Source organism: Cydia strobilella, chromosome 18 (genome assembly GCF_947568885.1).
Source record: "Cydia strobilella chromosome 18, ilCydStro3.1, whole genome shotgun sequence".
Classification (NCBI taxonomy): domain Eukaryota; kingdom Metazoa; phylum Arthropoda; class Insecta; order Lepidoptera; family Tortricidae; genus Cydia; species Cydia strobilella.
In genome coordinates this window covers 7,826,589-7,843,102 of record NC_086058.1, presented here as the reverse complement: position 1 = coordinate 7,843,102, position 16,514 = coordinate 7,826,589, and the positions used below count along the sequence as shown (strand labels likewise).

Sequence of the window (16,514 nt, the reverse complement as noted above, 5' to 3'; positions counted from 1 at the left end):
CTTATAAGGGTTAGCCTTATAAAGGGCTTCCCTTTTAGCATATAAACGTGCTAATTTAAGTCGTCTACCTTGTTCATAAAGCACACATTACTTCGGCGGCGACGGCGGCGTTCTTTGACTAGCCACGTATTTTCTTTCCTTTTCATACACTACCGTAGATATATACTAATCCTGTCTCTTTCACGCAAAGGGAAACCTTTATAAAAAGCGCTTTAAGATAAGGGTAACCCTTATTAAGAGCTAGCCTTATTTTTGTCAGCTTTTCGGTAAGGGTTAGTCAAAGGTAAGGGTATGAAACTATGAATGGGCTTGCAGTTCAAAAGGGAAAGTCTTTCAATGTGTTAGCCGTGTTTAAGTGTTGCCCATTGAAAGGGTTTTATCGCGGAAAGGGTTGTCCGGTCCCTGTATGTAAGTCTTATGTATTAAAGTAAGAAATAAATATAGCTTATATACGTCGCCGAAGTTTCACTCCCTCCACCTGCATCAAAAATCTGGGTGGCTCCAGTTCTTAAATACGTCTTAGGAACACAAAGATTAATTCTGCCAAAGGTCACCATTGGTTCAGAGAAAGCCGTATTTGGCCTTTTTATGTTGTCTGCGAACACAACTATAATCTCGTATACGGTATACGGGAAAAATTAACGCTGTGTGAACCTAGCAAGTGATTAAGAAAAGTATTCAGTTTTATAAAATATAGTGTAAGTAAGTATATGTTTAATGAATAAAATATAAGTATGTGTAGTTAATGTAGGGAGCGCTGGTGGCCTAGCGGTAAGAGCGTGTGACTTGCAATCCGGAGGTCGCGGTACAAACCCCGGCTCGTACCAATGAGTTTTTCGAAACTTTTATGTACTTACGAAATATCATTGGATATTTACGAGTCACTTTTCGGTGAAGGAAAACATCGTGAGGAAACCGGACTAATCCCAATAAGGCCTAGTTTACCCTCTGGGTTGGAATTGGAACAGATGGCAGTAGCTTTCGTAAAAACTAGTGCCTACGCCAATTCTTGAGATTAGTTGCCGAGCGGACCCCAGGCTACCATGAGCCGTGGCAAAAATGCCGGAACAACGCAGGTAGTGATGTATTTTTTTTTTCTAATTCAGCCTGGTTCACATTGACAAAATCGCTTGAAAAGCATGTCTCATTTTTCGCAAAATCAAGTGTTGAATTACTCAATAAGTAAGTCATTACGCCTCGAAAGCACCGGAGTCAGTTTTTATCGCCTCAGCGATAACAGTTTATTAAATAATTGAGATACGATATTGTATCTAATAAAATATTGACGAAAACCAAACCATTATCGCAACAACAAATGATCAAAGAGAATATATAGGATAGAGGGGTATACTGTCATAGTAAATTTTGTAGTCACAGTAAATTTACTGCCATTTAAATAAAAAAATCTAAAAATGTATATAGGGTGTCCCTAGCCATTGGACACATCCGAAATGTACATATATGCATTAGGGTATTTAGAACTTAGAACCAGAAGGTATACAAAGTATCCTAACAAACGGTGTAGCGGTTACGAAGAAATTAACAAAATACGATTTTTTAGTTGGGCAGCCTGTATGTGTTAGTAGCTCCTGAGGTAATAAATAGTATGAAACCTTCGACTTTTTTGATTATCTTTTTTATTTATGTCACTACTAACATGGAGACTATATAAAGGAGCCAAATCTCTATGTATGAAAAGTGTCAATCAAAAAACAGTAATTAGGCGGCGCCACCATATACCGAAATACTACCAAAAACAACCTACGTAATTTGGTCGGGTTATTTGTTGCCTTATATGGTTCATGTTATACTCATGTCCCAGAGCCTAACTAGCGCCACCGGAGAGATCAGGGACTATTATTTAAAGCTGAAAGCGGTCACTTTTGCAACAATTCTGCCATAAGAGATTGGCATCCTTTCTATACCTAATAAGATTCTGACTTTTGACAAATGTCATCTTTGCCGCACGTTTTCGAACAAATTGTCAAAAACACTGCCAATGATTAATTTTTGTTTATTTTTGTTGTCGATTATTGGAAATAACTTGTTTGAAAATTTATTTTTTGTCTTTTGTTCTAATTAAAAAAATATTAACATTAGAGCATTCCTGAGAAGTAACCCTACGTGGGATTTCAGGGTTTGTCATTGGACAAGGCAAAGGTCACCCTGTGTATATGGGTAAATTATTATTATTTTTATTTATTATTTTTATATGGTTTTGACCCATGTTCTTTCACTGATATGTGTTAAAATTGTTAAATAACGAACGAAACCGTTAACGCCATCTAGCCGAGAAAAGGCCTAAGGTTGGTATTGGTGGTAGCGCCATCTGTGCGAAAATCAAATTTTCTTGATTTCCGAAGGCACGTTTTTTCCTACGTCAAATTGAGCCGAAAATGGGCGATCTGCGGAAATAATTCGTGTAGTTTTGAAAATTGGTACAGTTATACCTTGTGGTGTACAGATGAATATACTAAAAGTCCTCGGGGGTGGGGGGTTAGCTAAGGGTGTAGGAGGGGGTTGAAGGTACCTTTTTTCAGATTTTTGCTCATATCTCGAATATCTGTACGAATAGCATTATAATTACTTCGGACAAAAGATTCTACATAAAATTTTCTACAAATTAGGTCATATTCATTTTACTCTACGATTAATACTTTACAAGGATGTTTAAATTAATAAAGAGATAAAAAATAGACGAATTAAGAAAACGTCGTTTTTTCGTAGTTGTTCATCATAACTCAAATGTTTAGTTTAGAATAAGCAAGCTTAGTCACCTGCTGATCAATTATAAAAATAAACGGTCAACATCATGTCGGGCCATGCTCAGTGTAGAGTTCCGTAGTTACCCATCCGTCAAAATATACTTTTTGCAATAACTCAAAATCGGTTAGATCAGATTTGCTTATAGTCTTCCATGAAATTCTTTACAAAGCTCTACTTTCACGATTTTTTCCATATTTTTTGGACTCGTGGTTCAAAAGTTAGAGGGGGACTCACAAACATTATTTTTTCTTTCATAGCGTATATTTCCGGAAATATCACGTTTATCAAAAAAAAATTCTTAAAGACTCATATTCATTTTAAAAGACCTATCCAATGACACCCCAGACTATAGGGTTGAAGCGAAAAAAGAAATTCATCCCCACTTCTCGACCATGGTCTAACTTTTGAACCATGGGTCCAAAAAATATGAAAAAAATTCTGAAAGTAAAGCTTATTAAAGACTTTCAAGGAAAACTACAGCAAACCTGATCAGTTAAGCCATTTTTGAGTTTTTGCAAAAAGTATATCTTGCCGGGCGGGTAACTACGGAAGTACGAAACCATACACTGATTATGACCCGACATGCTCTTGGCCGGTTTATTTTTATTTTTGATTAGCAGGTGACTCGACTTGCTTATTCTATACTAAAAATTTCAGTTATGATGAACAACTACGAAGAAACGACGTTTTCTTATGTCGTCTATTTTTCATCTCTTTGTTAACTTAAACACCCTGTAGCTCCTAAGGTATTGATCGTAGAGTTTTAGCGTGAAGATAAGATATTTTGTTTTTACTCAGGAATGGTGTCAATGTTGATACCATATATGAATTCAGCACCCCCGATTTATACGAAAACGATCCCAAACCCGGCCTAGCAGCTTCACTAATGTAGACAGTTAAGATAAAAATGTTAGCCCTAAATAAACCTTCAAAAGCGGATATCTCAAAAACTATATAAGATATCGAAAATCTTGACTGAATAAACCTTATAACAAATTAAATCACTTCATTTTGTGTAAGTGGCCATGTCGTTCAGACGCATAGTTTCCGAGATATAAACGAAAAACCGAAAAATGGAACCTTCAAACCCCACTCTCCCCCCCAGCACCAGGGTTACGGCCGGGGACTTTTGATATGTTCACCTCCTAACTAGTCCAAACAAAGCTACGAAGTCAAAAATTGTGTTCCTAGCATTTCCCTCTATACCTTCTTATTGCTTGGCCTAACCATTCATCTGCCTTTTTAGAATATAAAGGTATAACGACATTGACGTTGCTTAATATGTGTTGTGTACTTGTAACACAACACAACACAATAACGACGCCTGGTTAATTTACATATCTTTCAGAGGGTCCCGATCCCGATCTACGAACACGAACTCATTGACTTCTATAAATTAATTTACTTCATTAAGATACGATCAATAGACATAAATCTACGTTGGCACGTGAAATTTCATGAAACCCACCTTCGCTATTGTTATTATACACCGTGGTTGCCAATGGTGGGCGGCTCAGCTCTTCCGAGATACTCCTATTATGCGTGAAACTGAAGTTATGCCTCTCCTGAGGCTTGTCCCAGGTCATGGCGGGCCCCGGCAGCATGTACTCGGGCGCCGTTCCGTACCCCATGGGGCAGAGCTCGGACGATGTCAACATCTCGCAGCCGAACACTGGCATTTTCCTAGCACTTCCGACAAAGAAGTGCTGCCACTTCTACCTTTTAGGCGCTACTGACTCGACTACCCTTGATCCCTAATTGATAACTATAATAATGATAGCTTCGACCAATTAACAGGTGATGTAATGCGTCGAAATAACTGTCACCGCCACTGTTATCACTGCTGACACACAAGTCTCCAAATGATAAGCTATATGCGTTATTTTAAATCACTGTAATAACACTTCGAGGGTACCGGTCACTAAGCGGATCTGTCGGGGTAGTTTTCATTTTTATCACACTATAGCCGGGCGATAATCGTGTTGACTGTCGCGGCGTCGGGTGGCCGGACGCGACCTGTCTCACACGCGGCACTAGTTCGACTGATAGGGGACTGTGACCACGACACCTATAGTATACATTGCGAAGTGCGAAAACTGCTGACAGGGTGATGAGACAGTCAGGGAGGTAGGGGAGCATTGGGCAGTCGGGAGGTTCGGGCACCACCACCTTTTAAATCGAGACGTGTAGAAGATACATTACTTAAAATTGTATACAGTCATACAGTGGTATATATTCAAGAGTAACTGAGTCAAATTTCTTTTCGTTGTCTTGTTTTTTTTTGTCCCCAACAATGTGACGGAGTGGAGCTTTTTGTATGGAGCTATGGAGTGAAATGTAGTTTTTAATTTTTCTCAAGAGAATTATACACACGGCTACAAAGACATGCAATAGCAACTTTTTTTATTTATTTGATCAAAGATAAAAATAGAAGCTTGACAGAGTGGTCAGAAACAAGACAACGAAAATCATTTTGAACCAACTACTGCCATGAAAGCTCAGGCTAATCTCATTCGTGGTATTGTTTAATGGCCTGTGTTACAGTATTATGATGTGATTTCGAAGGAAATAACAACATGATCTGTATAAAAACGCAAGATTCTGAATTCATATTTAGTTAAGTGTTTCCGGAAGTCTATGTTAAAGTATAAATTAAGGTAATTCATTTGACTGCAAAAAACATAGTTTAATTTATTAGTGAAAGAGTGTTTGGGGAGCATTGATCACTAATTATAGAGGGAGGTTTGGGCATGCTCCCGCCCCTTCTGTTTGTTTTGGCAATCGATGAAAATCGGCAATCGTCTGTATATCACTTTGTTGGCCAAATTTAAGAAGTTCGTCACATGAAGCAAACTTAGTTTAGTTTTGATAAGCCTATCTGGGTAACATCGAATCTTAGATCCATTTTATTACTTAAAAATATTACTGAGTATTGAGTACTAAATCTTTAAATCTTTAGTAGGTATCTGTTTTTTTTTTCCTGTACTTGGTTTAGTTATAACCACCCGACCACAGGGCGGTTTGGGCACTTTTGACATGGTTTAACAAAAAACCAGCCAATTGCGAGTCGGACTCGCGCACGTAGGGTTCCGTACCATAATACCATTACGAAAAAAAACATCAAAAAAATCACGTTTGTTGTATGGGAGCCCCATTTAAATATATATATTATTCTGTTTTAAGTATTTGTTGTTATAGCGGCAACAGAAATACATCATCTGTGAAAATTTCAACTGTCTAGCTATCACGGTTCATGAGATACAGCCTGGTGACAGACAGACGGTCAGACGGACAGCGGAGTCTTAGTAATAGGGGCCCGTTTTTACCCTTTGGGTACGGACCCTAAAAAATCACTTGCAATTTTAGGCCTGTTTATAGATACGTATAAGTGTTCTTAATACTAATTGAAGCTGAATAGATGTGCTCCTAATATATGCAATAATGAGTGGATTATGTTAAAATGTTACGTTTTTATCACGACTTAAGTAAAAAAGTGCCCAATACTCCCCTGCCTCCCCTACCTATGAATGACCCGACCCTAAGATCAGCCCGCGCTGGGCGCGCGGTTGACTCACGCGTTATCGGAAGAGCAACGGATGCGCCGCACGCACCGACGAATCATTCGCTCGCAGCTGACCAACTTTTACCATAACAGCATATTACTTAGCAAAGCAGTTGTGACTAATTAGATCACACGCACTCGCTTTGTTCCTTTGTTGTCAGCTGTTTTTTTTATTAATGCGCTTTTGAAGGATATAGATAACCGATTTAGTCATATAAGTCGCGAGAGATTAAGTATTTATAGGTACGAATAAAATCATAAAACGTAAACAGTAGGTGCATTCTGCAAAATGTGCAGTATTGATAGATATAGGTCTGTCGTGTTTTGCGAAAAATTCTGATTTGATTGCTTTTTGTATAATACATTACAAAATATTTGAATTCGAAGCTGAAGACTGATTAATGATGATTAGTAGTTTTCAAAAAATCTTATTTTACAAAAACATATTATACCAGGAACATTCATAACTTTATGAAAATGCTTTGTACAACGAATTTATACGAGATTTTACGCAAATAATGAAAATTAAAGAGCTCGGACTTGCACCTTTTAAAAAACTTTACGTGAGTTTTATTTCGTGCAAATTTGAATTTTGGGCGTGGATTTTTCTCATTTTGAAGAGGTTACAGTACACACATGATTATTAGTTGGCCCAGAAATCAATGAAGATATAGTCAGATGGAGGGGATCTCAAGTCTCGCGCGAGACGTGTTTATCTCAGGTCGGGTCGCCGGCTATCGCGGGTGACTGATGCCCTGGTTGTTGTTTAAAACCTACACAACACTTCACTCGCCCAATAGAAGTCTGACCTCGAACTCACATAGCTATTACGAGTCTCCGGGTCTAGCAAAAGTAGAAAGGAGCGAGCAGTCGACACGTAAATAAATGTTTTGTAAACACATAGGCGCGTCTCCGCTCTACTCTCCTTTTCAATACTTTTGCTATAAAATAAATAACACATTTCGTTAAAAGTTCACTAATGAGGGATCTTAATGACACTTTGTTTATTGTCTGTAAACGATACTAATATAGGTACCTACGTGATTACAGTAATGTTGTTTTCGTCTCATCGCATCTCAAAAACTGTATTAAAATACCGTTTAATTTCAACGTTTCTTTATAAAAAAAAATTTTTACGTTATTTGTAAACAATCATTTTAAGAGCTCTCAGGATTCTCAAGCAAGCTGTACCTGCAGTAGTACCAACTTTTAAAACTACATCAATTAAAACTACTGATTGCTGTTTTTATCAAGATATGTAGTACATTGTAAAGTTGCTCCCACACTATATTATTAATGATGTTTCCTGGTGTTTTTTTTTCAATTGGCACTGCGATTTATACCAAGCCCCACAAAAGGCCGTTCCTTTTTATAACGTCTTAAATGTACCAAATTTAATGGTAATATTTTGCCAGTATCTTGCCACCTCTAACCCCCGGGGGGTAGCACTTATGAGGTCTTCTGTAGTGCACCTAGTTGGACACAGGGAACACTGCATCATATGTTGCGTTGTTTGAAGGTCGCCACATTCGCGTAGTACATCACTTTGTCCCGGGTTGATTTCCCATTTCAGAAGGTTGTCTTTTGATCGGCCCACTCCATCGGTTCCAGGTCAACTATTTTTCTCTTGCGCCAGGGGGTAAATGCTCTTTAGGTGTTAAGTTTAGAGAGTCTTCCATTGAGCTGCGATTTCCATGCTACAAGACGCCTCTTGTGGCGTTTCGTACTCGAGGGCTGGATTGGTGACAAAACTCCTGCGTGACTTTAGCTTGCCGGTTATAGGAGTATGCGAATGTAGTGGGTGTCTCTACGCATGTGAGGAGAAGCGATTCCGCTCATTTGGTAGAGATGATCGCTGGTAGGTTTAAGACACCCAGTGATCAGTCGACAGGTTTCGTTGAGAACAGTGTCTACCTGACCTGTGTGTGCGGTTGCACCCCATGAGGTTTCAGTGATCCGACGAATGATGTTATTTGTTTGTATTGTTGATGTTGTTTATTGATGGTGGCAATCGTATTTCTATGAATGTCCCGCCATCAAAAGGCAACAAAACAACAAACATATAACTGGCTGAAACTGGAATGTGAGAGCCATAGTATAGTTTGATAACAGTATTGACAGAGAGCGCATTAGGTAGGATAGGAATCTCGGTCGTAAACACCAACTAAACGACATCCTGGATAGGACGTCATGTAAATTAAATATTGTGTAATTTGTGTATTAGATATACCTACTATTAACGACTAATGTACAGGGGTTAATATGTGTCATTTTCGAGCAAAAGGTACCACATTGTCGCTTGCCATAAGCACGCTCTGACAGGTTTTTCGTATAAAGATGCAAGCAATTTTTGTCCTTATGGCAAGCGACAATGTGGTACCTTTTGCTTGAAAACGTCACATATAGTTATTTTAGTGACATATGTATGACAATTTTGTAAAGTCAAATATCCATATGGGGTTGATAGTTTTTAAATACTCCTAGGTAGACGTACAGCTGTGTGCAATATAATAGCAGTCAGTAGAAAAATGAAAATTAGGGGAAAACTATAACTTTAGATCAATTACATTGGATCTTTGTTTATAATTCTTTTGCATTACTTGACATTGTTTCAAAATTAACTGTAACCTTTGTTTAAATAATATTGGGAGTTTGCATATCGGGTCATGCGATGTGGACGGTTCAGTAAAGGTCATTCAAAGATCCAAAGATTGAATAAAAAAAATATTATTCCCACTCATTTCATTTTTTATTTTATTTTATTTTATTACAGCGGAAATAGAATTTCATATTTAATTGTGTACCTATTACGGATCACGAAGTATGTATGCCCCACACTCCCCACAGCCAGCCAGACAGACAGAAAAACAGTGAAGATTTGCTGTCTTTTCAGCTGCGGACCACCAAAAAAAGGCTGAAGACGGATATAAAAATCCAGTTTGTGATGATAAAGCAAGAATCTCTTGTGATGAACCATAATTAGTTTTTTTACTAACATACATAGTATTTATATCAAACCGCTGGGTTTTCTGATTACATGTTCGCATCATCGTGACTTGCAGAAACATCAGTGACGGAATGGACTGGATTCTCGGTTTATAAAGACTGTACACTATATAAACCGGCCATGCATGATCTGGTTTCTGGTATATATTTTTACCGAATGTCCAAGCAGTTAATTTTTTTTACTTATCTGTATATATAGTACTATATAATAAAAATACAATAATATTATCGTCAATGTAAACAGGTACCAAGCTCAAGACTTTTTTGCTAAGCAAGTGTCTTTACTCAGTGGAAGAATTTTGTCAGCCTACTAATTAAAATTATTTATTGAATTGACATTATATACACTCAAATTAGAATTATTCATTCATATACAATATAAATAATAGAATAATTGCGTAATTGACATATTTATATATTTTTTTCATTTTTTTTTAGTTGTAGTTGTACAAGTTAAGACTGACATTTTATAATTGTAATTGTTTTTTTTTATTAGCAAATTATTTTTGTTCCTTGTATGTTTTGTGTATTTTTTTTGTGTTAGTCTATTTTAATGTATAATTTCCAATGCGATGTAAATATTGCTTGTGAATAAAATAAAATGAAATGAATGTATGGGCGTGTGTGAGTTTTCGCCGAATATATTCCAACATATCTTTATTTTTGTCCAGGGTTTTTTGATAATCTTCACTCGCTTCCTGCTACAAAGCCACAATTGTGTTTATATTTTTACAAGTTGTTTTATGCACATTAGGATGTCATCTTACCAAAAAAATACTTTTTGCTGCTTGAAAATGCACATTTATTTTAAAGATTTACCATATCGTGCGTGGCCGGGTTTTATCGTGTACAGTCTTTAGTCACGATTTGCAAGTCCAATGTCCAATACCGTTCAATGATAAAGTATTACATACTCAATTTTGGAGTTTCCTATCAGTTGGGCGCGCCCCGCCCTCCTAGGAGGGGCGTTGGGGTGGGGGCAGTGCCGGATTAAGCCAGCGCGGGGCCTGTAGCTAATTCTGTAATAAGGCCCATGGCCCATAAGAAAGGACGCTAAACACGAATAATTTCGTAAATTGACCCGCCAGTTTTTATCTCTTTCGCACACGCATAATTATATTGCTGTCTCGCCGATGATGCCGGCGGTCAATGCTACCGTGTGAGCGGGTAAATTTAGTAAATAACATATAGGTATCCTAACATTCCCAACTCCCGAAGCATGTCTGATTTTCTAAACCGCCGAATTCGGGGCCTGTAGACGGGCCACATTCTCACTGCAATATGTGGCCGGCAACTATTGGTGTCCCTCTCTTACTCACATGTTAGAGAAAGACACCGATAGTTGCCCGCCACATATTGTAGTGAAAATATGGCCCGTCTACAGGCCCCATTAGGGCACGATTATTTTTATCAAGGGGAGCTCGACACGAAAAAGTAGCGATGTGATATTATTAGCAATCAAAAGTAGCAAACATAATTATATCGATGTCGACATTATCTAACTTTTCTACATTGATATGGAGATTAGAGATTACCTAGATAATGATATCAGTGGTACCTATGTATACGGTTCAACATCGTTGTATTTAGATAAATAATAATAATTTTCGCACAATCAACATACACTGAACAAGCAGGATATTATTAAAGTTATTATCTAATAAGGACTGTGATAAATTTGATAAAGCCATCGTCTATCAACTTTCTCGTAATTTCAGAGATATACTACGCCACTGTACTGTTTCAATGCCTTTTACCCTTTATTTACCTTTTATGTTTTACTTCGCCAGCTACTTCGGTTACTTATCTGATTGATTAATGTGCCTATATTTGTATTGTATGTTGCTTTATATTTTTCTACTTCTTTCCAATTTTTAGTGTATTTTCCCCATTCCTTTTTGTGTAATATATTATACGTTTATCCTATTAATTTTGTATGTATTTATATCTTTTGTCTTCCTGGTACCTTGTTGTACATTTTGCTACATTTGTCACCCTCTTTTCACTTTCTCCTCTCATCTACTCAAAGGTTAACTGGAAGAGATCCCTCAAAGGGATAGTAGTAGTAGTAGTAGTAAATCACTTTATTGTACAAAACAAAAATTGATAACATGAAATTCATATAAATTAATAAGTTCATATAAGTTCGCCTTTGTACATCTTATTATTTGTACCATGTAATTTTTAATATGTATTTTTGTACAATAAAGAGTTTACTACTACTACTTATGACCGCAAAAAATTCTCTTTGAAAAAAGAAATTGAGAGTAGGTACTTACATTTTTTCGAGTTTCTATGTTACTTGGTACATAATTCGAAAAGCGATATATGTATATATCAGTACCAGTAGGTAAGCATACCATTTATGTATTCAGCCGGTTTTTTTAAGTCTTTCAATATTACTTATCTTTATCTATTAACGCACGATCCGCTTGAATCTATAAACGAATAGGTATTCCTTGCATTTAAATTAAAAGCCAAACAACATGGTGTCGCGCTAAACCACTGTCCCATACATCAAGTATTACCTCAACTCAACATGTTATGTAATATTTGACACATACGGAAACGTTATTTATGTCCAAGCAGTCAAGGCTATGTCACACACCAAGGCTAATAAAATGGTAAATAAATATGTGACGTGTTCAACCAAAAGGTACCACATTGTCGCTTGTTGATAAGGTTGATTTCTAATTGAAGCTATATGGAAATAGTGCCTTACTGACAAGCGACAATAAGTACCCTTTTGGTTGAAAATGGCACATATTATTATGGTAAGTAAATTCTAAGGTATGTACGTTATTTTCGTCAGCCTATGTTAATTAGATGTCTATGTGCATGTTTTTTTTAATTAGGTGGAATAAATTAATTTAGTATTAATTCAGACATTATTTTAAACAAGAACAAACAAGCAAATTTTTGGCATTAGGCGCATCGCATATTATCTTCATCTGTCACTTCAGTTTTGATAGGTATTAATCTCAATGTTCAATCAACAACAATGATGTTGAAATGAAATGATCACGCACGGTATACCCCATGCTCTTGTAAAGAAATGTAATGAATAAAACCGAATGAAAAATATCTTAAATTAGCGCGTTTATCTTGTTATCATATCGAATACTAACGATCTGAAACCACACCCTCCACCACAGAGCGTCATGCATGCTACGATTATAGAAATTAGAATTGTAGGTAATGTTAGTAAACATACAAGTCCAAAGGTGAGTTTGTTGAACTCGTAACACCTGTTCAATAGCGTCAACAGCTTATCAGCTGCTTCACTACTTCAAATGGCCTTCAAAGTCAGTATCTTTCATCTGAGGATTCCCAGGAAACATTTTTACGCCCTCCATATTACATATTACCTAATGAGGTTTAGTACCTATGAGGTGCAGCAGGTGAGGTGGCGATTTTCGACCATAGATTGCTTACTTTCTTTCCTTTGTTTGGTTCTTTAGGGCAATTATATTTAGAAGGCAATATTTAGGCCCTACGATTCTACATACTTTGCCAGCATTTATAATGCATCAATCATGAGCATGAAGTTAACTTCAACAACAATCGGTGAATCATATTTTGAAGATTAACATCAGTTTCAGCTACCATTCCTATTGTAGGGACTGCGTCCTAAATTCGCCAAAGCTTAGATGATATTAGATAAATAATTAAATATATTAAATTTTATCTTTTCCGGTTATACGCAATGTGCATTTTAGAATAGTAAAAGTGTTGTAAAATGTACATCATTTTCGTTGTCTGCACTCTCCCTTTATTTATCCACTAGCTTATGCCCGCGACTTCGTCTGCGTGGAATTAGTAATTTGGGTACCTTAATTCTTAAATAAATCTCCTTTTTTCACCCCCAAATTGGTCCACACTATACATTTCCACCCCATTTTTTACACCCTTAAGGGATGATTTCGGGGTTAAAAGTTATTCTATATCCTTTCCCACAGCTCAAACTATCCCCATACCAAGTTTCATCTTAATCGGTTCAGCGGTTATTGATTCCCCATACAAATTTCCACCCCCCTTTTCACCCCCTTGAGGGGTGAGTTCTGGGATAAAAAGTATCCTATGTCCTTCCCCGGGACTCAAACTATCTGTATACCAAATTTCAACTAAATCGGTTCAGCGGTCTAAGCGTGAAGAGGTAACACACAGACAGACAGACAGACAGACAGACAGACTTTCGCATTTATAATATTAGTCTGGATCTTTGTTTTATTTCCTTGTCAGTGTCCGATTATTGTTAGCTTTGTTATAAAGTAATTTGTAGCCAGCCCACGCTGTGGGAAACGCAACGATTCTACATGTGCAAAACAGTTATCGGTTTTTTTTTAATCGTCAAAACTATAATTTTATTTACATCAATTGACGTGGTTCTGCAAACGTGAAACAATCCACACATAAATAGTATAAATTACGTTTCAAAATTGGAACTTTACGGTGTGTGAGTAAAATTGGAGCGCGATGCATAGAAAGTAGACGTAGACGTTAGCGTATATGTCAGTTTTGACACTGTCAGTAACTCGTGGAAGAGTGTGCGGAAAGAGAAGACTCGTGGATTATATGGGAACTAATACATTCTACGACTTTTCTCCTTCCGCACAAACTCTAAATACGTGGTAAGGGTACACAGATGACGCTTGACGTTTGGAACTGCGTAAACTAGATCGCTGTCCATCTCGCTCGCACTGATATATTGGCGCGATAGAGTGGGAATGCTATCGAGTCCATCACGCAGTCTTTAACGTAAATGTCAAATGTCAACTCGTTTACATTTATTTGATCTATACGCGCGTACGCGTACGCTCGTATAAAACGCTAGTCACAACGTAGAAACAGACGGACTGCAATTAGGTACTTACAGTTCAACAAATCACATCCGTTCGCGTAAAACGTAAACAAAATGATGAAAATAACGGGATCATTTCAAATAAAAGCAAAAATAAAAATACTGCAGGCTCTCTATTGGGAAGTAAATCGTATGCCATGCAATATTTTGGGAAATGTTAGGTATGCCTAATGATACATTTGACTAAATAATACTTGGTAAAATGAAACTTGACCAAGTCCGACGAAAATCATATTTTTTCTCCCTTTCGTTCGTTTGTAGTCATATGCCATGTCATGCCTAATTAGATTATTGAGCTTAATCCCATTAGAACACTGTTTGATGCCTTACGTGTAATAAACTAGGTTGTTTAGTGGTAAAACTAGAGGTGGTACGATTTAACCAGCGGTACGATATAGCCGACTCTCCCCTGTATGCTCAAAGATGAACTTTTGCACCTTATGTAGTTATAAAGCAAAATTCTTTTGCAAACCGTACCACTCGTGTCGCAGAAAACCGGTGTAAGGTCCGTAATTCCAGACATCATCTTCCTCGCGTTATCCCGGCTTTTTGCCACCGCTCATAGGAGCCTGGGGTCCGCTTGGCAACTAATCCCGAGAATTGGCGTTGGCACTAGTTTTTACGAAAGCTACTGCCATCTGACCCTCCAACCCAGAGGGGAAACTAGGCCTAGTTGGGATCCTAGGTCCAGTAATTCCAGTATACTTATACCTATACATGTCACCAAATTAAATCAGTGTAACTTTTGGTAACTCGGTAACAATAAAGCGGACCTACATATATGAATTCTTCAGGCGCATACTTTGCTCGTAAAATTCTCTTGTATCGTTCCTAAGAAGAGAGCACGAATTCAGCATTTTGTTAACCGGCATAGTGACACTATTCAATGTTTCTACATCCACTCCACGCGTCTTAGGCATGCCGGCGCGGCGTGGGTATGACGTCAATGGTTGAATGTGTAAATATATTTTTTGTTTGTAATCGAATATTAATATAAATAAAAACAACTAACGTTTTTAAGCTTTAATTGATTATTTATAATATGATGTTTAGCTAATTGTGATAAAGAGTTCATTTTCAGTGTTCAAATTATTGATATGTACTTACAATTTACAATAACAAGATTCGAGTCAGATAACGCCAGGCAACGTCTGACTCTTGATGTAGAAATGAGTTTTTAAAATTTTAAAATCAATTTACTTACACAAGACTGGACAACTTTTTGACTTTAAAAACATGCTGAATTGGATAGGGCAATTTGGTTTCCAAAAACAAAAATCTGCTTCTTTGGCAAATCTTAAAAAGTTTAAGAGCATATGGGATAAAGTTAATTATAAGCAACCTTGTGTATCTTTGCTTTAAGACATGCCCAAAGCTTTTGATTACCTTGTACATGATATACTTCTGAGATAATTGGACAACATAAGTAAGAGGGCATGATCTTAAATTATTTGAAACTTACCTAAATAACAGTTAACCAGTTACAATGACCATCAATTACTACAAAAAACTTGAAACTCTACCTGGTTTTGAAACTACTTAAGTTATCCTCCTCCTCCTCCTAGTCCTCTAGTTAGTCCTCTAGTCTTGTAATTGTACATAGTGAGAACATATTAATCTGTTAATCACTGATTAAGACACTCTTTTTCTGTGAAATGTGGAAAGTACGGGAATGCTAAGCTAGGGGGAAATGATGGGGCCAATTAAAGACTAATACCTACGGAGACGAAATCGCGTCCATCTCTTTTCAACTGTTGAAAAAGAAGTAGTTTTTCGAGTGTGTTTTGCTGTCTTAATTCTGCAGCAGTCGTTCGTGTCAAATTAGGTAAAAACTAGAGAAAAGCGAGATGATATACCTAGCACAATCCACAGATGTGCGCAGTTTTTAAATAACAAATATACAATATATTGCAGTTGATTGAACTTAGTTCATGATGCAACGGAATGTTCTACTAAACATGCACTTTGGACCGTGGAACTGGACAAACGATTTAGCGATTTAACTGGGTACAAAGAGTAATACGTCTTTCGATATATTAGACTTAATAGTTTTATAATAATTTTGGGTGATCAAATTAACTAATTGTTTAAGTAAGGGCCACTTGCACCATCCCACTAACCTAATGGTAATTCCGGGTTTAACCGGTTAACCCAGGGTTAGTGGGATGGTGTAAGGGGCGCTTTGTTTATCCACCTAACCTACCAGTTTTTGACTTAACTTTTGGATCCTATGCCATTGACGGCCATCGTAATATGGCACAAAAATCGAATACGAGTAAATGCTGTTTTTCTTGTTTGTAAAACTGGCCTCGTAGTTAC

General features: G+C 37.1%; 1 protein-coding gene across 3 annotated transcripts in view; it reads right to left on the bottom strand.

Annotated features, from left to right (window-relative positions):
• Positions 1-16,514, bottom strand: part of LOC134749522 (transcription factor HNF-4 homolog) — a 60,806-nt gene that overhangs the window by 10,936 nt on the left and 33,356 nt on the right. Inside the window, exon 1 of one of the 3 annotated variants that reach the window (XM_063684481.1) lies at positions 4,235-4,874. The exons of the other annotated variants lie outside the window; for them this stretch is intronic. Within the exon in view, the coding sequence (XP_063540551.1) occupies positions 4,235-4,445 (211 nt within the window). The 5' untranslated portion in view covers positions 4,446-4,874. Of the gene's footprint in view, positions 1-4,234; positions 4,875-16,514 lie in introns of those variants that run through there. 3 annotated transcript variants of the gene reach the window in all.